Below are 26,609 nucleotides of genomic sequence, written 5' to 3' on the forward strand. Positions count from 1 at the left end.
AGTTATCTCATTTTCAGATTACAGATAGAAATTTATGTGCTGTGCCTATAAACTTAAAAGGCCCATGAGATTTATGTATCCACATGAGTATTTTTTCCCTTCACTTTCTCCAACAATGTGCCATTGCATAAAACATATTTGAGTGCTCCTAGCACATTGACCGTAAACCTGTTAGACATTCTTCTGCTTATCTTTGGTAATGAGAAATCCTGTCCTATGCAGATTTGAGTTTTAGGAACTTGTAAAAGTCAGCTGGAGTCAGCTCTTATAATTTAGGTGTGACAAAGGGGAAATCTGAGTGATAAGATTATTGGTGAAAAGTGAGATAAGGTTCTAAAGTAATGGGCCAGATTTCCTCATGCGACTGGGAAAGTAGCTTTATAAGTTCCCAATTATTGATGAGAAGTATGGCAGCGTGGCTGACACAGAGTCATGGTCTCCCACGCTGGCTTGTTTGAAGGGTTGTACTCATCTGATACTTATTCTTGTGCATGTGGGTGTGTTGAAAGAAGTGGGTTAGTCTCAGTATTTTATAGTTTCCCTTTTTATACTCTAATTTATAAAATAAATGACTTAAATGAGCCCAATTTTTCTTGCTTCACTGGGGGAAAGATGTTTGTATGTGTAGGGGAACCAGCAGGGGTGAAGGGGGACAAAGAACTGTCCCCCTAGAAAGACCAGCTATGTAGGCTATTTTTCTAGTTTACATCTTTCATTAGGGCAGGACATGGCTATGGGTTCGTTTGTAAAAAGTCCTATGTCTGGAAAAGTAAAAGGAGATGATGATAATGTTTAGCAAATAATTAAAATAGCAGAATAGGTGATTATGTGGATAGAGTTAAAATGTTACTCCAGATGAACTGTTGAGTAGAAAACCTCTTTGCAGATATTTGAGTCGATGTATTTTTACATAATAAAGCCGTCATGGTTTTATGTAACACATTCGTTCAATAAAAATGTTCTTAAGCTCTACAAAGTTGAATAAGAAACAAACCTATCAAGCTCCTTGTCAATTCTTTCCTGCCGCTGTCTTAAGAATTTTATTTCTTCATTAATTCTGTGCTTTTCTCTATAAAATGAAAGTTTGGAGTTAAATTTTAAAACAAAGTAGACATTTCTAATTGGGAAAGAATAAATCAACAATTTGCTGACTTCCACATGCCAGTAAGTCCTTTACAAAGCAATTCTTTAGCGTGCCCTCCCAATGCATTACTTGATGTGAGGAGTTCCCCAACACATCCATCCTCTCTTATAAATATGTCAAAGGCATCACCATGATGCCCGAGAATGGACTGGACTCCACCTTGCTGCTTCCACAGGGGCTCTCTTACAAGGCATTCATTCCTGTTCTTCCTTCTGAGCATAGGAAATCTAAGGGCCGTGTGTGTGTGTGTGTGCGTGTGTGTGTGTTCTGCACGGTGGATGGATAGGGACTAAACTGGTTGCTCTTCCGTTTATCTCTCTGTTTCCTGAACAGCATCAGGCACCCAAAAGGGAAGATGTCCATCCTTTCTCCCATTTAAGGCAATGAAACCTCTAGGCAGTGACTTTGATATCATAGGCAGAAGAAATGGATGCTGCCAATTTGTTCTTATAAAAATTGATGGACAGCCTTTCATTAAGCCATTTCTACCTTTCTGGCACATAAGAATACCATGACTGGTCATGAATAATCATTCAAATTAAGTACAAAAAACTGAAAATGTTTCCCCAGGCAAACATTTTAGAAAAGACTTCTCTGTCTTGCTTTCCTTGATACAAGGCCAGCTGCCACCCCAGTTCCAGCGAACTCCTTCCACTGAAGACAACTTTTCTGCTCTTCTCCCAGGGCTCATCTTTGCAAATGGACAATAAATACTCCAATCTCTAGTGTCCAGAGCTCTCTCCTGGCCTATCCATGTTGGGGTATATCCCTCCAGTAACATAGTCACTCCATGTTGGGGTCACATCCCCCCAGCCCTTCCTTCCTTCAATTCATGACACTTGCAGTGGCTCCATGGTTATAAGATACATCCTTAACACTTACCTGAAAAGAATCTCTGATTTATAAGATGCTCAAAGGTAATTTTCATCAGTAAAATGAGCAGCTCAGTATAGATCAAGGGTCCCCAACCCCTGTGCTTCTCAGACTGGTACCAGTCTGTGGCCTGTTAGAAACTGGAACGCCCAGCAGGAAGTGAGCGGCAGATGAGCGAGAGAAGCTTCATCTGTATTTGCAGCCACTCCCCTGCGCTAGCATCTCTGCCTCAGCTCCACCTCAGTCATTAGGCATTAGATTCTTATAAGAACACCTGTCCCTGGTGCCAAAAAGATTGGGGCAGCTGGTACAGATGATTTCTAAGATCATTTCTAGTTTTAAAAGGAGTCTACAATTTTACTCTTAACAATTGCAAGCATCTACTTACATCCTAAAATCCTTTTGGTTTCTTGCAAATTTTCTTTTTGCCTCCTTTATAATATCCTGGTAAGTTGGAGCAGGTGGTGTGATAGGCTTATCATTAAGGAAAGATTTCCAATTAGGAACACTTGAGAAAGGTGAATAGTATTTTTGACAGGGGGAACCATGGGGCTTTAGCCTGGGTTTCCCAGTCAGGAAGGGTCTCAAGTGTAAACATGAATATTATGTCTGAAGTTATACTGAGAGGACAGAAAGAAGGCAGTACCCATCAGATCACTTTAAACTTGCACCCCATTATCTGGACCACACCATCCATAGAACACTAGGACTTAAGAGTGTCATGAATCCTGTAATTACCATTGAAAAATTTTTTTGATGTGCTTTAAAAGTAGCAATTTGTTAAATTTAAATAGTAAAAATGTAACACAATTTTTGTAGCCCTGTTTAGACATTTTATTTCTACATATACTGAGAACCTCAAAGTCTCATAACCTCTGAGAGGCTCTGCAGGTGACTGACAGCAAGTGTTGGCTGCCTCCGTTAGCCTGGTCTCTGCTTACTGCATCAGGAAAGAAAGTAAGAGGCTCGAGTAAGTGTGCTGTTAATGAAGATGGGCTCTTGTCCTGTCTGTTTCTCGTACAGCCTCTGGCTGTGTCCCTGACCCTGGTCTTAACCTGTGTCTGTGTCTGGCAAAGCAGACACTTTCCTTCCAAAGCAGCAACTGGCAAATGATTCAAGGAGGCATCCCTCACCTGTGTTAAGTAAGACCTTAGGTCTTATTGAAAACTAGGAGCCCTTAACTTTCTGTGATCACTAAGACACAGGGGATGATGATGACACTCTCCTCCTTTGGCCCACTCCCCACCCTGAACCACATTTCAATATTACCTCTATCTTTCTCTAAATGCAATTTGCTCATTTGAAAAATATTTATGTTCTATTTCAGGGCTATCCTTGATGTTCATTTTAATCTTACATATCTGGTGCAAGAATGTTAGGAGAAGCCCAGTGGATTTTTTTCACGAATTGTGATCACACTGTACAAAATTTCTTTGTCTTCCAGGATGTTCTAAATGACATTCCTGGAACCAGTGCCCATATGACCTACAGTTTTTCTCTTGATATGAATCAAATCCAAATGGTAAAATTTCAAAATAAAACTTCCTTAGGCTGGATCTGTGTTACTTTCAAACTTTGGCTTTGAGATTTCATTCCACATAAGTAATATATTTGACTATTTAATGAACAACAACATTAAGGATACATTAGTCCTCAAACTTAAAAGGGAAGTAGTGGAAGCCTCACTTTAAATAATGAAGGCAGAGAAAAGCCAAACCTTACAAAATTTACTCATTTTGACAAATGTTTCAGCAAGACTTAAAAAATATTATTGTGCATGATATTTTAACACCGTTAATCAAAATAAAAAATTCTCCCATAATCCCACTTCCAAAACATAAAACTATTTTCAATTTTCTATGTTGTCTCTCCGTCATATGCAAATATCTATTTTACCTTATTGTTATAATGGTGTAGTTGCTTTCTTTACCCAACATAGTATCATAATTTCCCTATATACCTATGTTCATACTAACTATTTTAGTATTTGCTAAAGATTTCATCGAGTGCACATATCGGGTGGGCTCTATTGCCATCACAATCATCAATGTGGTGCACATACTGCTGGTTTTTCTTATATGAAATCACCAATTTCTCTTCTCTTCTCCAATTGTGTATTTCAATATGACATTTCTTCTCCCAAGAATCTATCAAGGGAGGCTCATGTCTCTCCTGACTTAGGTCCCTCTGAATTCTGTAAAAAGATAGCCCAGGTCTTGCCTAGTTTGGGACTAGTGTGATGTGCATGGCTGTAAAGAGGCAGTAATCCTGTACCTAAGGAAGAGGCCTGCAGTTTCATTTATGCCTGAGTTCCATTCTTAGTTTTTTCCCCCCTCTGTCACAGACCATAAAGAAGTCCCGCAACATTAGAAGAGAAGGCTCAGTAATCTTCCCGCAACGAGTGATACCTGAAGGTATCAGGTTACTTTTAATATTTGCCTTACTCCCCTTCCTGCATAAGTGATTGAAAGTCTAAGACCTTCTTTGAGTGAAAGTCACAAAAAATTGAACATCATTCTTCTTGTAGAATGACTTGCACAACTAATGATACACTTTTCCTCAAGCATACATGTTCTTGAGCTGCCGAAATCTAATTTGCATGCAGCTATTTCCTGCTAATATTTAATTTCTTTCACAAGTGCCTGTTAGACTTTCAAGGACTTTATCCTTCTACAAAGTTATATTGTGCTCTTGAGTATGGTTTTCATAATGAAGTATTTGTGAGTAGGATGATATGTTTGTCACTCTGAACTAATTAGATTTTCTTTGCATTGCACATTCATTATATACTATTAGTATTGAGACAAATAACTTATAAATTAATTTCAAACGTATGTCATTTATTGAAGTGAACTAGGTATACGTTATTTATAAAGTCATTTTGATTGTCCACAAAATTTCGTTATAGTTGTACATTTGTGTTATATAATGAGGTTCTGAGCTGTATGATGTTGGTGTTGACTAAGACCGTGGCATTTTCTTGCACTATTTAATGGTGATGGTTGTCAGTAGACTTCTGTTAATTAATGTTTGTTAATGAACATCTTAATTTTTATTCTCTTCACATACTTAAACCAATCAATTTTTCCCAAATGTAAAAAAATTGAGTACTCAAAGCTTATAAATGACGACGAATGGCTATATTCTATTCCTTGGGGATGACTGCGGCAACATGTTTTCTGATTCCACTGTTTGAACTGCCCTCGCACTTATTTTCTCATGCACTGCTACACAAAGGTTATATGGCAAGCTATTAAATGGGTAAGGAGCTATTTGGGTACAAATAAAATGGTCTTGTTCTAGGACTTCATGACGGTTGTGGTTGGAATGTGACACACCAAGACCTGGAGACATTCTAGAAGTCTCAAGACATCAGAGACCCCTCCGTTTAGAATCACATGGTATTAGAGAAACAAATTTGCCTCTGGGCCATTCTTTTCCTGAGTCTCACACATACACAAGCTCTCAAAGACAATACTTCCTTCTCTTCTACTAGCCTCAGTCTCTTCATCTATAATACTTCCATCTGCCAAAGGTGTTGTCCTAGAATGAGGGTGCAGGAAGCTTTGCTGTCTACTTCATGTTCCTTAAGGATATTCCTTGAAGTACCCTGAGTTGCTCATGAGATTACCAGTTTTAAAGCCAAAGTCTCCATTCTACACATAATGCCATTGTACAAGAAGTAAAAGGAACTTAGGCAGCAAGTGGTGGCCAGAATCTCTTCCTTTATACACCAGAATTCATTTAATTCTTAATTCTAAATTCTTGAAATAACTTATTAGCAAGTAGCCCAAACTAATCTTAGAGAAGTTATATTCTACATAATGTTTACCTTACACTTCAAATAGTTTGATGTTGAATTTGTAGGAGTGTCAAATATCCACAACGTAGCCATGTATCCAAAATTTTTTTTAAAAGTTATTACTATGCACATGTGCCTTGGCCTATTTTATATTATGTGTAAAATAATGTTGCTGTTTTAATAAGTTTCACTATTTAACACATCGTTAGCAGCAGTTTTGTAGCATCATCTAGAAAATTGAGGAAATAAGGCTACTGGAAATATTAACACAGATTTAACTAAAAACATTCGGCAAGCTTGCCAGAGCTTTCATTAGGCATTGAGACATGAAGATGAGTGAGACATGATGTTTGGCTTTAAGGACTTAGTAGAAACGAGAAGAGCCAAGCAGACAGTTTTTGAAGTAGGAGACAAAACTATAAAAACAGACAAAAAGGCTATGCAAGCCTAGCAATCTGCTCTTTCTCAAACTGGGCAAAGGCGCTCCTCTGTGCTGTTATGGCACTGTACGTAAGATTCTGTCACTAGTGACACCTTTCCTGTCTTTGCTGTCTGATTTTTTGACACCTTCACACTAGTACCAGTGCTGGTGTGTGATAAGTACTTAGGAAGTGTTTACTGTTCTTCGCCTGCTGAACAAAGCATTCTTATCGATACCTCAATACAGCTGAGTCATGGATTTCATCCTGAGAAACCTGGTCATCATCACACAGTTAATTATTTTTAGCTATATTGTTTAAGCAGGCAGAGAAATATGATATACTTTTAAGGGAATTTTTCATTAAAAATGGTTAACATAAAAAGTTTTGGTGCTACAAATGGTCGGCTTCAGTTACTTGGGAAACTTAGTTATGGGCAACAGTTCACTCCCCAATAAGGCTGGACAAACAAATTATTGATTTATAGAGATTCCACCATTTTTATAACATGTGTCCTTCAAGAGAGGCAACTCCAAGGGTTGCTTGGAAGGACTTAAGCCATCCCCATATTTCTGTCAACTCCTCCCTCCTCAACAAAGCTATTCTAAATAAACATACAAACTTTGGGTTCGCTTTGCAAATACAAATTTGGGACAAGTTCCTTAGTCTCATGCTTGTAGCTGGATTGAATATCTAACCCACTCCCCCACGTCTGTTTTTTTCTTTGCCTACCTCATAGAAGGAGAAATGAGTTGGGTGAGCACAAAATTATAATCTAGTCAATTTTTTATATTTACTTAAAGTATTTCTTTTTAGTCTTAAATTTGAAGCATTCAAAAGGTTACAATTTTTCCATCTGGGTTTGTTTGTTTGTTTGTTTATTGACCAATAAATTGTATATTAAGAATATTTATTTTTTCAACATTTAAAGAGCATGTGAAAAAATTTGAATATAAAGTTTTCTCTTCTTATTTTATACAAATTGGGCTTTACCACATTTGTACTAAATTGAAAACAAAAACAAAAACAAACTATTACTAGCTCGCCAGGATTAAAATCCCTCCTGCTCCCCCTCTTATTTTTCCATTGAGCCATGTTTATAATCTAAAGTCCAAACTGTGGCTAAAAAATTGATACAACCCACTCTCTGGAATCTGATTACCCAAGGCAACTAAGTTCTTCTATTCATTTCATTAGTTAGTTTAATAACAAGTTTGCCGAATTACGGATTGTGTTTTGTACATTTTATTAAAAGAAAAGAGAAACCCCAACTAGAACTTAAACTAAGTTTGGAAAAAAAAAAAAAGAGCAGGATCTTACAAGCAATTTTGTAATCTTACAAGCAATTTTGTAATCGTCTCTGGCTTAAGGTGGATACGAAATCCTTACAATACACGTGCACTCACTTACCCATGTGAAACAAAACCCCTTTGTTCCCCAAGTTCTTATTTTTTTTAAAAAAGTTCATCTCTCCTCCCTTCCACCACCTTTTTTTTTCTTTTTAAACTTGGTCTCATTCTTCACCAGCAGAGAAATTTAGCAACTTAGTCAGCAAAGTTCAGAATAGCTTCAATTAGAAGTCATCTAAAAATAAAAACAAAATTTCCTTTTCTAAGAGCAAAATTTAAATACCTGATGTATCCGGTCTCCTATTATGCCTCCATGATGTTTTTCTGCTTATAAAGTGTTCTATTAAGTCTTAAACATATTTTTAAAAATTTAAAATCTGGTCCTTTAAGGAATCTTGGAGAGCCCAGCATGAGACTTATTAGGTTACTTTAGGTGACTGACACAAATTGTTTTATCTGTAATGGTGAGAACTAAAACCAACATCATTGTCAGCCCTGCTGGAGATTCTGAATTTTTCTTAGAACTTCTTATTGAAACACCTGCTCCACACTTCTTGCTCCCTCTTCTGGCAGAATTCTTAAGCTTTTATGCCTTCTGTTATCCTGCCACACACCAGAATGAGTGTTGATGGCCTTCCTTTTGTTTTCCCTAAGGTAGTACTAACAAGAGCTGAAGTTTGCGGTCTCTCCCTGGCCCACAAATTTGGGCTGACACAGACATTTAATGTGTGCTCACTAGCCATCTGCCAAAGCTCACTCTTGTCTTTGCCGCTGGGAGCTGGCCACAGGGTGTGAGTGTGTATGTGGGTGAGGCACATGGAGCACTGGGGGTGCTCATGGGCCAGTTGGTGAGGTGTCTCCAGCAGCTCATAGGCTCCTCGATGGAATCTATGACACGGTTAGTAGAATCCACACCCATTTAATGCCCTCGGGGAGGCCTATCTGCCACTCTCTTAGCCTCTGCATCCCCACCACCAAGTCATACAGCTCACCATTCAGTACTCTGGATGGGGCAAGGGAAAAATGAATCTTTTTGGCAACAACTGAACGGTTAAGGAAGCCAGGTGTTCACTGACAAAGTCTCGTTTTCCTCCTCATGAAAAATTACAGGCCGGGAAGATTTCTTTTGACTCTAAGCTGTGTCACTTTACAAGAAGAGCAAAGTCAAGCTGTTCCTTTCACCCTCTCCAATGCATCCACACTCATATCATTTTTCCCGATGGTGTGCTGGAATTCTGCTGAAAACCTGGACTTCCACAGTGTTTTCCAGGGGTTCCCCGACGGTGGCCAAGAAGCGCGACAGGCCACTACAAGGTCCGTAGCTGAGACTGAGGTCAGTATGTGTATTCCTGATGCACAGGTGAGTGAGACTTCTCTTGGTTCCCCTGGTGAATGCTGCCAGATCCCACAGGTTCCACAAAGGCACTTTTTATTCATAGATGGATGCCACATTGCTGTTGTTGAGGCGGGGAACATGGACAAGGGATGTCTTATTCAGCTAAGATGCTGATGTCATTGCTGTTCCCATGTTGTGAAATTCATGGACTGTGTATACTATTTTTCTTGTCCCTATATTTAACTATGATGAGAACAAGCAAACACTACTTAAGATACTTGCTTTTTCCTAAAAGATAAGACTTTGAACCAGCTAAAATAGTTTCCTCATCAAAGCTTACTTCAAGACTCTGCTTTACTGGGCCTACCAATTCAAACTTATAATATCATTAAGCTCGGCCCAATCCCAAACAATTCCCTGCCTCAAAATCATCCAGTCCAGGCCCTATAACCTCATGAACATCATCCCTGAATTTATCCATTTCGAGACACTACTAAAAGCTCTGTTAAGTTGGTGTTCTCTCTTATTACAGTAAGTCTACTAAACTTAGGTCAATAGGTTACTCTGGTTGTCTTTTAAGAGAGCTGATAGCTGAGAAGGGAAAAATGATGTCTATGAATTTTTTTCCTTAGTGTGGCCTCAGAAGAACACAGAAGAGTTGACAAAATGAGAATGTGGTCATTTTAGGGGAAAATCGAGCTTTTTACCAATTCATCCATTGATGATGTGGAAAGTCAAATTCCTCCAACAGAATCATATATCTCAGGACTCAAAAGGACTTGAAATTTATCTGGTCCAATCCATCTGCTTGATTGGTTGATACAAATGGAAGATAGGCAAAAATTGGAGTAATTTTTTTCCCCATATGGCTGAAGAGGCCTCTTCGATGCAACAAAGGGTTTTAGGTTTCTTCTCCACTTCCTCAACCCCCCTCTTCATTCTTTTCCTTTTTCCGGCCTTAGTGTACCATGTCCCTGTTTTTCTTCTTTGCAGACAACTAGAGGAAACGTCAGTCCTTCATCGCGTTTCGGTGAAGGGAGTCTGTGTTGCCACAGGCCTTTAAGGGCTGGGTGTTTTTAACAAAAAGGATTTTTAAAAGACCTCCCATTCGGGCAACTGACATCTGGTTTCTATTATCTAAAAAGTCTCATTAACAAATAATATTGTAATGTTCACATGCCTATTTTTGAAGCTGAAGGAAAGTGAGGGTTAATTGTTTTTGTAAATAATAGGATAAACTGTCTAGCAGTGTAGGCTTTCCTATTCGCTTTACATTGAGGATTTTAGAAGGACTGAGGGAAAAAAGTATTATATGTTGTTTTTACTGGAAAAATAACTAGAATGGAGGTTTCTGGTTTGGAAAGTTTTTTTTTTGGACATTTGTCTTTTAGCTAATTTACCATTTTAAAAATGTAATTATCAGATCCTTAGTATATGTTAACTCAAAATGTCACTTATTTGAAAAGGAAAATACAGTTTATAGTAACTTTAGTGACAATTCACAAATTGTTACATGTTGCTGAGAAAAAGTCTATGAATGCACATGTAACAAAGATTATTAGCAATCTTTTTATAATTAAAAATGAAAAGAAGTTGTGCATGGCTCTAAGATTTTCCCACTGGACTCTGTGTGAAGATGGAGTGTTATACAGAGCTGGTGACCTTTTATGAGTCTCAGGGTTTCTTCCTTTTTTTTTTTTCACTGTTGATTACTTGTGCTCTTTCCATGTCACAGATAATTCACAACAGATGACTTCTTTGTATAGCTTTTATTTTTATTCTGGGATCGATGTTAATATATCCCACATTATTTTCAATTACAGAGTTTAATAATACACCTCCAAAAGTATTTACATATTAAAGTCTGTATTTGCATGTGTGATGGTGAGAGTGTGTGTTTATAGTAATACAATGCACTAATTATGACACTGCATTGAATTCAGATTTTTTTCTAAACTGCAACAGAACGTGAATGTCCTAAACTTGTTATAAATACAGATAAAGCCTATAGACTTTCCCTTTTAACAGGATCCAAACAAACTACACTAAAATTTGTTCCTGAGTTTTTTTTTTTTAATAATTTGTGATTTACATGAAAAAAATGGTTAGATTTTTGGTTACTTCTATGTTAGTTTACTCTCAATGACATAAAGGACTTGAAATGACTTATTAAAATGCAGACAATGTGAGAAGAGAAAATTAGGAGCTCCAAACATATTTTGCACAAATTCTACATAGTTTAAAGGTGCACTACACATTTAGCTCTGAGGCATAGAAATCAAAAATTTTTTTTCCATTTTATTTATAACTTTAATACTATATGATCAAGTTTTTTTAAAAAAATTCAAAGATCATTCATAAAAATATTCAGTTTCTACTGATAATGATTTAATGCACATTACTCAGTAGATTTTTTTTATATATATAAATGGACATTAAAAATTCTCTCAGAATCATGAACACCCTTGTGAATACAATTACATTTACATTACATTATATGCAAAATCATAGTCTTGGATCTAAATGAGAAAATAATTTTACCAAATATGTTACATAATTTAATGCTAAATAAAAACATTGGTTAAAAATGCATTAACTTTTTTTGTTAATTGAGACTTTTAGTAAAAAGTTTTGACTATTTTAGAAACAGATCATATTACAGCAAAGCTTAAAAAAGGATATGGTTCTCGTGAGATTGCAGTGAATTTCATCTTGCTTTTTCTAGGGGCTTTGGAAATGCCAGCTAGTTCATGCATCTTAAGATAATATAAAATTAGTGGACTCTGACTTCCAATATTTAAGAGCACACGGTAAAACTCTGGACCAGCACTACAATAATGGGACTGTGAGGGAAGAAAAAAATCAAGCCAGTCATTACTTCTGTATGTTTTTAAAGAATATTTAAAGGAAACATAGCAGCATTATAACTATAAATAATATTACTATATAGTATATTAAAATAAATAAAAGTAAATTCTGCAAAGCATCTGCTCTTAAAGAGATTTACTAACGTATGAATCTATGAGTAATTTCATAAAGCTCTCCTAGCCATTTGCTTTATCAGCAAGCTTGACGATTGGTCAATAGAGATTATTCCATCTAAAGAATAGGAAGAAAAACAAATAAAGAAAAATTAATAGAGCCCTAGAAAAGGGGGAAGGAAAATATATATAAAGAAATAATGACTAAAAGTTTCCAATTTTTATGAAAAACACATCCAAGAAGCTTAATTTCAGGTAGGATAAATTCATACCAAGACATAGAGTCAAAGCATTGAAAGAAAAGAAAAATGAGAAATCTCAAAAACAGTAAGAGAAAAACAACATATAAAGGAACCTTAATAAGATTAATAGCTAAATTTTTATCAGAACAAAGGGGTCAGAGGCAGTTAGATAACATAATCGAAGTGCCAATGACTTCGAATTCTATGTCAGGGAGAAAACAACTATAAATATAATTATTCCAAGATTCTATTACTGATTTCTTGTGGGAGACAGGTTCATTATAGCCACTACTCATATGTTAAATCTTTTCTTAATTTTTGGAATGTCTAGATTAGAGATTTATTATTGATTCCTCTTCCTGTGGGGAAATAAGATTTTACTCTTATTTGCTTTTACTGATACATAAAATTCTCTTGTGTTTATTTTGCTAATGGTCACTTTTTCATTGTATTCATTCATAGCTGCCCAAGAATTATTTTAAAAAGTGGGACTATGATAATTGAAAGCAATTCTTTGATAATGAAAATTTAATGTCAATATCAGATGTATTTTCTATGTAATAAATAATTTCTTTCATCTTAATCATGCATGACAATTTACATCAGGTTATATCTAGCCTGATTTTTAAATTGCATGCAAAACCAGGCCAAGCTCCATTTAAATTAAAAGGAAATTTTGCCTGTCTCAAAAGAATGTTTTATGACCCCTTTTCTGACTTTTTGCCTTGAGTATTGTAAGATAGAAACTCTAGCTTACTGAGGTACTAGAAATAGACATTTCTGTTAGTTTTTCCTGCAGTTCTCAGTTTCTAATTTAGGAGAACCACAGTTCACAGCTCTTTCTTCCTTCATCCCTGATTTTTAAAGGGTAATTCAACAAGGCAAGAGCAGTATGAGGTATTAAATGCAGTGTTTCGTAGAGCCTCAGCCATTTTCTTAGACACTTTAAAGCAGAAAGTCCCATGTTGCCCAAAGAACTCTTGCTAGAGACATTCAAAAGAGCCAAAACCATTAACAGAAGCCCACTGCTTCCATTCACTTGAAAGGACAGAAAATTGTCAGAGAACTTTGATTCCATAAAGAGGAATTTATAGTAAAAAATCAACTTAGTACTAAATTTGAAGAACCAAACCATCCTATAAGAGGAATCCTTTGAAGAGTCACAAGGGATGATCTAGAAAGCCCAAGGGATTGTTTTGGTGCTCAATTTTTTTTCTGTTAATTTATTAAAGGGTGATTTCTGACAATGACTACAAAACTAAACTTTGATTTTTTGAGGTTTTAATGTGTGTCCTGCCAATGCTCATATGGATATTAGGAAACCAGAGGCCTTCAGCATTTAGACAACCTGGTGCTTAAAAATTCTTCTTTATGTGAAACCGAACCCTGTCATAGTTTTCATTCACTGGTAAAAGTAAAGACTTTTTTGGTTTGTATTGGTAGAAAACTTTTTTAAGCCACACAGAAAAAGTTTATTCCTGCTTTTCTACAGTAGCTCTCTACATATTTGAAAAACAGTTAATAGGGCCTCCAGGGTTTTTTCTTTTATAGCACAAATGTCTTTAAATATTTTGGCCATTGCTCAAACAATATGGTTTCAGAGTCCTTCATCATCCTGGTTATATTCTGTTCAGAATGCTTCTGTTTGTCTACACTTTTTACAATGCAGCTCTCCAAAATGAATATAATGCACAATTATTATTGAATCAACATGGAATAAAGTCCATATGTCTATTTAAATAGCCCAAGAATACAGTAGAGTTTGGAGTGAACAACATTCTACAGTTGACACATACAGAACTTACTGTAAAAAATGGTTTCCAAGTCTTTTCAGATGTCCCTAACACAAAGCTTTTTTGTACTATATTTATGTAGTTTTAATTTTGGACCTTTACAGCTTTTTCACAATAGAAGTTCATCTTCTAGGATTAGGCCTGTTACTCTAGCCTATTGTGAACTTTGGCTATCCAATGTATTCACAATTCTTCCAAACTTTATGACTCCTACATTTGTAATAAAAATGGTAACCATATTTTTATCTAAGTTGTTGATTTTTATCCAAGTTACTGGCTCTGCGTGGGACAGAGTTAACAATGCAACACTATGGAACATTACCAAAGATGTATCTGCAATTTGCTTTCTATTTTTTAATAGTGTCATCTAAAAAAGTTTGTTCAATCAGTTACAAATCCATCTGTCCACATTTCTCCAACTTGTAAGCAAGATATAAAGGATCATTTTTAGCGCTTCTTGTTAAAGATCAGATACACAATTTCTATTATGTTTCTCTCATTTCTAAATCTAACAATCTCTCCTCCCCCAAATCATGTAATATTGTCATTTACTCCTAGAGATCATCAGTTTCTATCCTCAGTACTTATAAACCATCCTTGGTAGCACTGTAAAAGCGGGAAGAGATTCTATATATCTGGATTATTAGAAAGCAGGAAATATGTGAATACCAACTTTCAGAAAGTGGTTTTTATATAAGGATAATTTAAGATTTAAAATAATGTCCAGATTAACTAGGTAATTCAGACAAAATTTTAGCAATAAAGACTGCAACACATTTAAAACTTAATTGTCTAATTAAGAGATCAAATTCAGAATTTCAAGCTAATAATCTCATCAAATCTTGGCTAAAGCAACATGAGGTGGCAAGTCCATAGGATCTCTGTTTTGGAGGCACCTTCAGGAAAGTGGAGAAACACAGCATTTAAGACTTAAGAGCAACAGTATGTACATGTAGTCAGCCATTCCAGGACTATGGCTTAGGAAGTGGGGATAGGTCAACCATTGCTGAAAACTCATTTGACGTTTTCTCTACAACTTCTACTGATGCTTATTGAACAGAGCCATGTTTGATGTCAGTTGAAAGACAGGCAGTACCAGAAGCATGAAAAAAGACAAATGCTGTGTTTTTTATTTCTTATTAGACATGAGAAATTTTCGAAAAATAAAAACAAAACCTTAATGTTAAGATTAACCTCTCCAATAAACCACTTTTGATGATTAATTTTTCTAAAATATATATCAAGAATGAAATAACCAAAATTGCCTATGTGAAGCTGTATAACTAATTATATTCCAAATTAAAGAAGTAAGAACATTTAAAAAAAAAATTAGTATATTCCAAACCTTTGTTGTTGGTCTTGACTCTTCCTTGGATAAAGACGCTGTATTTGCTCTTGGATTCTTTAAAATTTTTGTCATATTGAAGTCTATAGCTAAAACAAAAAATAAATATTTTCTTAAATTTTGGTATTTTTTTCTTCACAAAAAGGCATGATATCCTCTATTTCTCCTAACAATGTGCCCTAAACATGGAGAAAGGCAAAGATGGATGAGAGGTGTTTAGGATATTGTCATAGCTTGCCCCAGTGAGAACATATGAATATTCCATCTCATTTTTACTTAATAGGGCTTTAGAGTTTATAAAATTCATTCACTTACATTATCTCATGTCATCCTCACAAACTATTCTGTGAGCTAAATAACATTTCTCATAATTTACACATGAGAAAACTAAAGTATAGGAAACTCTACTACTTGTTCTAAGCTGCCATTTATTAAGAGTAGATAGGATGTAGGCCTAGGTCTTCTGCTTCTAAGTCTAGAACTCTTTCCATTACCCTCTAGTTAAAGATAATAGGAGGCTTGCGCCTCTGAACATGAATCCACCTTTTCTGCATACTGACAACACACCAGATAAGGAGAGACTTAGTAATTTTTCCTTGCAATCATCATGAATATAACTGAAGATATCTAGGGAATCTTGACACACCTTAAAAGAAAGGAGAGCCATAAGATTTAATCAACCACATCAATCAGCCTAAAAGCTAGCCATTAAAAATATCTTAACGAACAGCAGAGAAAACAGATGTTCTGAGAGGTTTGTAGTAGATTCTGGTACTGATTATCATCATCAGTTACAAAGTAGACTAATTAGATCTAGAGGTATGATGTTGATGAAAAACCTCTGAGGAGCTGAAAAAAGTCACTTGGATCAATTTTTGACATTAGACATTAGAAGACATTAAATATTAGCCTGAAATACTAGAGGAAATTGAACATTTATCTTTGGTAGAGATTAAAAAATTGGTTAGCAAGGGATCTTCATTTAAAAATTTTGTGGCACCAAGATTAGATTAAATTGGAGTTAGAACGGGCTAAAAAGGTAGTAAACCACATATTTTCTTTTCTGAGACTATATCTTATACAACTTCCTACATAAGTATGAAAGAATATATGTACAAGTTTATTGATTGGGATGTAATTTGTAAAATTTAGAGATTATAAATGACCCATGTATTTAACAGCCAAGTACTAGTTAAATAAACTAAGGCACCTCCCCCCCATTTGAAGGAATACTATGCAGCTATAAAAAAACCAGGAAGATCCTCATACTTATGAAAAGAGATCTATAGGTCATATCATTAAGTGATAAAAGCAAGATGCAGACTAGCACATAGGGTATATTATCTGATTGACTGTATACAGTATGCTACCTTTAGTATAAAAGAGAAAATAAGACTATATATATTGTATTTGCTTTCATTTGTATAAAGAAACACTGGAAAGATAAGTAAGAAACTAATATAAATATTCTCTCTGGGAGGAATAATTAAAAAATAAAGCTTGCTCCATTTTGAATCATTCTTTAATACAAATTTAAGTAATATGACTTAATTTCTAGTTTTATGAACAGATAATAAAAAAGGACCTGTACTTCATGTCCACTGTGCCCACAATAAAAACCTTACTTTTAAGATCACTTGATTTAGGCATTTATCTTAACATTTGGGAGAGGTTACTTTCAGCACTTTTTCTGTAAACTGTATCTTTGCCTTCAAGGACCAGATCATTGCTCAGACAAGTTATAGATACAAAACACAAAGCATTTTTGCATGGAGAGCTAAATGACAAATATACAAAATAAAGAACTAAGGCTCTGTGGCACCAAACATTACAAATTTAAAACAAGCTTTTAAACTTGGCTTGATTAAAGGTGTTGTTGAAGAAATTTTAAGCCTTTCCTATAGAATGAAAAATATTTTAAAAATCAACCACTAAATGGGTTCTGAAACAAAAATCGGAACATATTGCTTTGTTCAGAGCAAAAATAAATAAAATAGAGATTAAAAAGATAATAGAAAAGATTCATGAGAATAAGAACTATTTTATTGAAAAGATAAACAAAATAGACAACCACTAGCCTAAATTACCAAGAAGACTCAAATAAAATCAGAAATGAAAGAGAAGACATTACAACTGATACCACAGAAACACAGATTATAAGAGAATATTAGAGACAATTATATGTCAAAAAATTGAATAACCTAGAATAGATAAATTTCTAAAAACATATAATTTAACCAAGACTGAATCAAGAAGAAATAAATAGCCTGAACAGACCAATAATAGACCAATAAGGAGATTGAGGTGGCAGAAAAAATGTCTCCCAAAAAAGGAAAGCTCAGGACCAGATGGTGTGATGGCTGAATTCTATCGAACATTCAATGATGCATTAATACCAATTCTTTAAAAACACTTCCAAAAAAATAGAAGCAGAGGGAACACTTCCAAACTCATTTTATAACTCTAGCATCATCCTGATACCAAAGCCAGATAAAGCACAAAAAAAGAAAACTATAAGCCAATATCTCTGATGAACACGGATACAAAATTCCTCAATAAAATACTAGCAAACTAAATTTAACAACACATCAAAAAGATTATACACCATAACCAAGTGAGATTTATCTCTGGATTCAAGGTTGGTTTAACATATGCAAATCAATTAATGTGATACATTACATAAACAGAATGAAAAATAAAAAACATGACTATCTTAATGGATTTAGTAAAAGCATTTGATGAAGTTCAATATTCATTTATAATATAAAAGAAACTCTCAATGAAATAGGTATAGAAGAAAATGTCCTTAACAAATAAAGACATTTATGAAATAGCCATAGCTAACATTATAATCGATGGGGAAACACTGAAAACTTTTCTTTTACTATCCATCACAAAGCAAGGATGCCCACTGTTGCCACTATTTAATATAGTAATGGAAGTACTAGCAAGGGCAATCAGATAAGAAAAAAGAAGAAGAGTCACCAAAATTGGAAAGAAAGAAGTAAAATGATTTATGTTTGCAGATGACATTATTTTATATGTAGAAAACTCTAAAGTCACCATTATTAGAATAAACGAATTCAGTAAAGTTGCAGGATATGAAATTAAGATAAAAAATTAGTTGTGTTTTTTTCACAACAATAATTTATTTGAAGAGGAAATCAGAAAAACAATTCCATTTATAATAGCATCAAAAAGAATAAAATATTTAAGAATAAATTTAAGCACCTAGGTGAAAGATCCATACACTGAAAACTATAAAACACTGATTAAAGAAATTGAAGAAGACATACATGGAAAGATAACTTGTGCTTATGAATTAGAAAAATTAATATTTAAAAAAATGTTCATTTGAACAGTGATATGCAGATTCAGTGTAAATCCTATCAAAATTCAAATGGTATTTTCCCACAGAAATAGAAAAAAACTACCATTTAATCTAGCAATCCATCTTTTGGGTATATACCTAAAGTAAATGAAATCATTGTATGAAAGATATCTTCACTCCCATGTTCATTGCAGCATTATTCATGGTAGGCAAGACATGGAAACAACCTAAGTGTCCTTTGATGGACGGTTGAATGAAGATGATGTGGTATACATATACAATGGAATATTACTCATCCATAGAAAGGACGAAGTACTGCCATTTACAACTACATAGATGGATCTTAAGAGTATCATGCTATGCTAAAAAAGTCAGAAGGAAGAAGACAAGAAGCATATAATTTTACTCATAAGTGATAGAAAAACAGAAAGCAACAAACAAACTCATTGACACAGGTAATAGTTCGGTGGTTACCTGAAGGAAGGGAGGATTGAAGGAGGAAGAAGAGGATAAAAAGGGTCAAATATATGATGACTGAAGGAGACTAGACTTTGGATGGTGAGCACATAATGCATTATACAGATGATGTATTACAGAACTGTACACTTGAACTTAAATAATATTATTAACCAATGTTACCCTTATAAATTTAAGAATAAAAAATATTCACAGGGATGTAAAGTATAACATAGGAAATATAGTCAATAATACTGTAATAACTATATATGGTGTTAGATAGATACTAGACTTATTGGGGTGATCACTTCATAAGTTATATTAATGTCTAATCACTCTGTTGTACACCTGAAAATAATATAAAATTGTATGTTAAATATAATTTAAAAATAATTAAGAAATAGTTTAGGTTTTAGATCTGAGATTTAAAAATAATAAGACAATAATACCTATTACAGTGTTAATATTTTTCTTAAATCTTTCTCTTTATTTTCTTGCGATCTTTTATATACTCTCTACTGTTACTTTGACAAGACATTTTTTAACTTATTGGCATATTCATTTCTTGGGACAATATTTTACATGTATTAGTCTATAAATATTATTTTATTTTTCAAACCATGGCTACTTTTTTTCTTTGAAAATATCACAGCTATATTCATGGTAAAAGTTCTACAGATAGCAGAGAATTTATAGACCTTGATGTTCCTCTAAAAATAGCTCTGAAAGTATTCATTTCCTCTCTAAAGATGCCTCCCAAGACAACTCCACTCAGAGTTTCGGAGGGTTCTCATCCAGGCTAGGTCTTTTCCAATCCTACTCACCAAGAGCGTGGATATAACTCCCACTTTATCAATAGTTTAAAGCAGGAGTGACCAACCTCCACCGCAGACCAGCGCTGGTCCGTGGCCTGCTGGGAACCAGGCTGCACAGTAGGAGATGGGTGGGAGGCAAGCGAGTGAAGCTTCATCTGTATTTGCAGCCACTCCCCAACGCTAGTATCACTGCCTCAGCTTCATCAGATCATTAGGTATTAGATTCTTATAGGAGCACTGGTCCCTGATGCTGAAAAGGTTGGGGACCGCTGGTTTAAAACACACACATGTGAAATTAACCCGCATTCCTGACACAAAGTAGTGTATTAGTTAAGCATGTAGACCTTGGAGTTAGAAGAACACAGATCTAAATGCCAGCTCTGCCATTTGTAGACTAAGTAACCTTGGGAAAATTAATTTCTTTACGCTTCTGTTTCTTCAAATACAATTTTGAGATGATATTACTTAGCTTATAGACTTGTTAACTGGATAAAAATGAAATCATAAATGCAAATCAAAGCAACTGGCACATGGTAAATGTTACATGTTTGTCAATATTGCTATCAATATATTTCTTAAGGAGTATAAAATTCAAACTCACTATTAATTCATATTTATAAAAGCTTTGTTGAGAAAAAAATGTTGACAATATTGAGGAGTTATTGAATTTTATATATTTCTTTAGAAAATCTGAGACATATTCTTCATTAAAGTAGGCCAGCAAAAAGCTATGTATTAGAATTGAATTTTCCTGGCATCTATAGATCTATTTTTACCATATTGTGCTTTGTCTTTACACCTTTGGTCAATACAGTACAATGTTATAGACTCAACTCTGGCTGTATTTACTATGCCAACATAGTTCATTATTACATTATGCGGAGCTTCTCTAGGGAGAGTGTGGTAATCAATTGTGCTATTCAGAAATAGTCACCTTTTCATCCTTCCAAAGTACGTAGTAGGACTGAAAACCTCTACCCTCTTTGAAGATTAAGTATGGTCATACGGTCATGTGGCTTGCTTTGGGCAATGAAATAATAAAATTTGAGTTGAAATGATGTATTTTTTGTTGTTGTTGTTTGTTTTTTTGAAATGAAGATTTAAGAGCTAATGTTCAGTTCCTTGAGTTCTCTCCCCACTGCTGCAGTAATGATGGTGAATGAGATGGAGGTTCTTTCGGTGTAGATGTCTGAGTTACTACACTAATAGAGACCTGAGCCTATATGCAATGCATACACAATGTGAGTAAAAAATAAACATTTGTTAGCATAAACCACTAAGATTTTGCTGAAGTTGTTACTACAGCATAATTTAGTTAGTCCAGTTGATATAGGGATTCACAGAAAAAAAAAATACTATCTAGTCTTAGTATAAGGAATAGATGTACTTCATGTGCACAAATGGTTTATTTTTATTTTATGGGAACTGCTCAATTATGTTTGTGAAATTGTCATTTCCTTTGTAGATAGAAAGCTCAGAGTCAACTATATTTTTGAGCCAAGTCTAGCTAAAGCAAAAGATTTCTCAATAGAATTTTACATTCTAACCTCATTTCAGACTTTTCTTAATATATATCATTAATGTCTAGCCCTCTTTTCCTTATCTGCTTATTTAATGTGCTGTTTAATGCTGTCGTATTGAATACATTTATGTACAGCTGGATTTTCCCAAAATCCTTTTAGGAAAAGATGGGCACATACATAATTAAATACATACATAAGTATATTGCCTATTGTTTTAAAGAAAGGGTTTAAACATGTGATATAAAATTTGAACTGACCTGTGTGCTCTACCTCATATTTTATTATCCTTTTCTTAAAATGGCCTAATGGGTAAGATACCACTGTTAACCTGGTAAGCACTGCCCTTAGGAAGAGCACAGAAGTAGAATTCAGAAATCTTAATTCTAGGTTTAATTTTTCCACAGACTATATAAGTAGTTTCCAGCAATCTGCTTTCCACTTGAGTTTTAATTTCTTCATTTGTAAAAGTGAGGTCTTTAAAGTATTTTAAAATTTATATTTAAATTAGCCCCTAATTTTAAATTATATGAATCAACGCATGAGGGAATAGAGAGTAATCTATCTCAATTAAGTGGGGCAAAAGAACCACAAATATGATTTCTTGAGCCTAAATCTGCCATTTTACATTCATTCATTTATTCATGAATTCCTTCAAGAAATATTTTTTATAGACTATATGGTAAACACTATAAGGTTCAAGAGAAGTAAAAGATACAGTTCTTTGCTTTAGTAGTCAGCTATAACCAAACAGGTTGATAAAATATATACAGGTAATACTTGCGAATAATTCAACGCATTATAGAAAGTTACTATGAAATAAAGATGTAAAGAGATTGTATCAGAAATAAAATTTTTAGGATGAGACAGAGATCGTTTGTGGGATGAGGTTGTCAGAGAAGGCTCACTTAAAAACTAATTAGATTTGTGAGAATTCAGGCATGGAAAAAATAATTAGGCTAATGGAGTGTACATAGGGGTGAAATTGCATAACAAGGCATTTGGGCTGGACCTTGAAAAGACCACCCTGGTTGCAGCAAAAGATTACCTTAGGAAATGTTCTAAGAATATGAAGAAGAAAAAGAGCAAAGGAGGTTAAGATGAAGTAGATATCCTAGTGTAAGAGGATTTTTACTACGTGTTTGCCAAGAAATGATGGACTGAACTCAAATCTTTGAGGATGATTAAAATAATTGGTGGGTAATTATGAGTTCATTTAAGTACTATAGTTGCTTAACAAATGATGTGAGTGATGTGGTTTTTACCCTTTAAGTCATAAAGTTGTTAATTAGCCTAATTATTTCAAATTATTATGTATTTTATAAATGAAACAGGAATGGACTTACCCTACCACTACAAAAATGACGGAAAAAAGAGAAACCAAGAAATGTATAGTTACCTGTTACCATAGAGGAATAAAATGGAGTATTGTCACTTTAAACATTCAAAACCTTGAAATGATGAACTCAGTGTAAAGAATTCATATTTTGGTGAGGTCAGTGTTATGTATGATTTGTATGAAATATATACATTTCATTCAAAAAGTGGGTAGAGGGGTCTACTGTAGCGGGAGAAAGCTTGCAAGAGCTCATTGTGTTTTTCCTCTTGGTGTAAATGTTCTATGGAGGGTGCTGTGGTTTACCCATATCGTTTCCTCTTTGTTTGGAGCCATTGTGCTCTAATGGGAAAAATGCTAGCAGAAGTTCTAGTGACGCAGTGTCAGTCCCCCACCCTTTCACCAAAATCTTTCCACCAGAATGTTTACTGTAAGTTAGACTTCTGTACTGAACAAAAAAGCTTGCATTTTATTCATTATTTTAAAAAAATAAATTATAGGCTCTCAAATCTCTTCCCTGGGTGAATACCACTAACAATATGCCTTAAAATAAGTCCGTATTCCAAGATCAAATTTGCAGTATTTGTTTCTGCTTTTCATTAAACCAAGCTCTTCTAAGTGAATGAGAAATTAATAGTAAAAATGAATGATTAGAAAAAGAATTGGCTCTTATAAGGCTGGTAATCCCAAATTCTTTGATCTGGCTACCACTAAGCTCCTACCCTGATTAACTTAATCCAAACTTAATCAAATCAATCATACCAAGAGAAGGAATACCATCAGAAGTTTCATTTACAAGACCACAAGACACTAATGAAATCTGTGTAAGGTTTGAATTAGTTAGTACCTTGGGAAGACCTGTCATTTTTAATGGAACTTCCGTAGAGAGAAGGACTGAGTGCAACTACAACATGATCTAAGAACAAATTTTATTTTAAAAATAATTGGTACCACTACATTACAGTGGAAAATGAGTGGGAAACAACAGAATGATATAGACAGCATCGCCCTTCAAACATTCAAGGGTATCAGAAACACCTGGGAATCTTCTTAAAATGCAGTTTTTGATTTTGTTACTAGTTCTGGGGACTAATGACATCATCACAGGTGTTGATGATGTTACTGGTCCATGGAGTTGCCTTTTCAGTAACAAGGGGTAGGTGATGCAGAGCTGAAACAGTTCCTCTCTAACGATGTGACTTTGAACTTGTGCCCTCAGCTGTAAAATGGTACCATGAACACCAATCTCACAGGATCACTGGAGGAGTAAGGGAAATTATGTTTGTGAAATAGTAAGCGAAATTGGCCTTAGATAGGAGCACAGAGGGGATAGCGGAGAATATAATAGATGATGCTGGTAATTGAGTAGATAGTGGTGGGAGTTTGTGGAAGTTCTCATTGCTTTAATGTTTTCATTGAGGTAGAGAGCAAAACCACTCTCTGAGGCCGAGGATAGGGGAAGTGGGGCTAGAGGTTGAAGAGAAAAAGCTGAAAATAGTTGTCTTCATAAGTGGGAGAAAAAAGGGACTAGGGAATACAGTATGATTATCTGACAGAATTAAGGCCCGTTTGCCTTATGTAGTTATGAATTAAAAGTGAAACTAGTCAGCATGTTTGTATGTTTCCTCTATGTATATTTACCTGCACACTTTCAGGTGTGGGAAAAGTGGATTATTATCTTTAATTAGGTTTATGGCTTTGTCAATTAACTGATAAAGTAGAGAGCTGGAAAAGGAACTGAAGATGAATACAAAGGAACAACTACAACTATTGACCACAGTATTTAATAAGATAAGAAGGGAAGCGAGAACTCACTGGTGGGAGGGTGAGTCAAAAAAGAATACGATCTATATATTGCTGAGATTTCATTTATGACTTAGTATGTGGAAAACATTTTTTAAATGTTCCATTGTGTACCTGCACTTGAGAGAAATGTATAGTCCTGATTCGTTGAATGCAGTGTCTCTCTCTCTTTCCGACTCTCTGTCTCTCTGTCTCTCTGTCTCTGTCTGTCTGTCTGTCTGTCTCTCTCTTTTCTTTTTAAACTTTTCTTGGAAGTTTTGCTTTGGGTATTTCCTTCGTTGTAAGAAGAAAAAAAGATGCTTTAAACATTTTACTTGAGACTTGCTTTGAGTAGGAAGTAGTAGATTTCATAGGCTAATGTTTCCAACTCGAGATTAGAAGAATTTGGGTACATTACAAAAGTGCTACTTTTAAGGACATTAGAAACAGTGGAAACAAAACAGTTTAAAATTCCAGAAAGGGGATAGGCCTTCCCACATGAACCGACAATCTCCAGTTAGTTTCATCCCTTGAACACATTTATGGATTTGGGGTACTGCCGAGGATCAGCACAGGCAGAGTTATTCTACTAGAGAAGGTGACGGATTAGAGCTTTAGGCACTTATGTAGACTGGTGTAAAATCTAGACAAGCCCCATGTGCATGACAGCTAATTTTTTACAATGGGATATTTGCTGAGTTTTGTGGTGGTATCGAAGGATGGGGCAGGGCTGGGCCAGAAACTTCTGAATGCCTGCATGAAGTCTCATGCAGTTCTTAAATAGTGACTACGAGACAAAGTTTCACAAATACCTAGTTGATTTTTCCCTCGGGACAATATATCATATTTTGAAGATGTGTGTTATTAGAAGTTAAAGAGTTAAGTTCAAAATACTTAGAGACAGAATTAGCTCTCCCTCAGTATTTTATGGCTGAAGATGCAGGGACTTCATAGGTTCTTCTTTTTTTAAAAATGTTATCATTAGTTTCAAGAATACAGTACATTGGTTAGACATTTAGATAGTTTATAAAATAATCTCCCTGATTGCTCTTTCTCTCCTCTGGCTCTATACCTAGCCATTACAAAAGCCCATAAAGCCCACACCCAAAGAACAGGGATTTAGCAGAGGCGGCTAAATTTAGCAAAAGTGTAATCCAGCTGTGATCCAGCTCAGCCACTAATTAAATCATGGTATTCAGTCCCTCATCTTAAATGGGAAAAGGGAAAACCATCTTTGGTGGAAAACATCATTTGCAAAGGTCCACAGTTATTTTACACGCAATGCTTAGTGTACAATAAAAGACTGCAGGATAAGCAAAGGGTGTGATGGAAACAGATATATAGAGTTAGGAGACAAAAGACTTAAAAATAATTTTATAAATATTTTTAAGAAATTAAAGGAAAAGATGAATGAAATGCAAAATTTCACCAATAATTAAGATATATAAAAATAAAATATACGTTCTGAAAGTGATAAATATTATGTCTGAAATTAAAAACTAATTGAATGTGTTTAACAGAAGACAAGATTAATGGATTCAAAGGAAGTGCAAAGAAAATATCAAAGTGAAACACACGCATGAAATGGAAAGAAGAAAACAGTATAAAAGACATGGGGTATGGGAGTCCTGATGGAGAGGAGAAAGATTGGGGCAGAGCAACATTTGAAGAGATAATGATGTAGAAGTTCCCCAAACTGATGAAAGGGATCAAACTACAGATTTAAAATAGTTTAGCAAATTCCAACAAGTATAAATACAAATAAAACCACACCCTAAGCACATCATACTCAGACTGCTAAAAACCAGAAATGAAGGAAATGATCTTAAAAAGAACTAGAGAAAAAAAAAGATGTGTTATCTTCAAAGGAGCAACAGCAAGATTTTAAAAGGAAATAATGGAAACTAAATGACATTTTTAAAATGACAAAAAACAAAAACAAAAACAAAAACCTCACTATCAACATAGAAATATGCCTTTAAATGTGAAAGTGAAATACATTTCAGACATAAAGTAAAAGGACGGAGCATTTAGTATGTTTGAATTTTCTTATATCATTCTTGTTATGTCCCAAGTCTCAACGCC

General features: G+C 34.7%; 1 protein-coding gene across 1 annotated transcript in view; it reads right to left on the reverse strand.

Annotated features, from left to right (window-relative positions):
- FAM227B (family with sequence similarity 227 member B) overlaps positions 1 to 26,609 on the reverse strand; it is a 145,197-nt gene that overhangs the window by 4,748 nt on the left and 113,840 nt on the right. The window contains exons 10-12 of the mRNA XM_016128610.2: positions 15,285 to 15,373; positions 11,604 to 11,766; positions 2,406 to 2,481 (exon numbers count right to left, since the gene is read on the reverse strand). Coding sequence (XP_015984096.1) covers positions 2,406 to 2,481; positions 11,604 to 11,766; positions 15,285 to 15,373 — 328 coding nt within the window. The remainder of the gene's footprint in view (positions 1 to 2,405; positions 2,482 to 11,603; positions 11,767 to 15,284; positions 15,374 to 26,609) is intronic.

This window comes from Rousettus aegyptiacus, unplaced genomic scaffold (assembly GCF_014176215.1).
Source record: "Rousettus aegyptiacus isolate mRouAeg1 unplaced genomic scaffold, mRouAeg1.p scaffold_m13_p_3, whole genome shotgun sequence".
Taxonomy (NCBI): domain Eukaryota; kingdom Metazoa; phylum Chordata; class Mammalia; order Chiroptera; family Pteropodidae; genus Rousettus; species Rousettus aegyptiacus.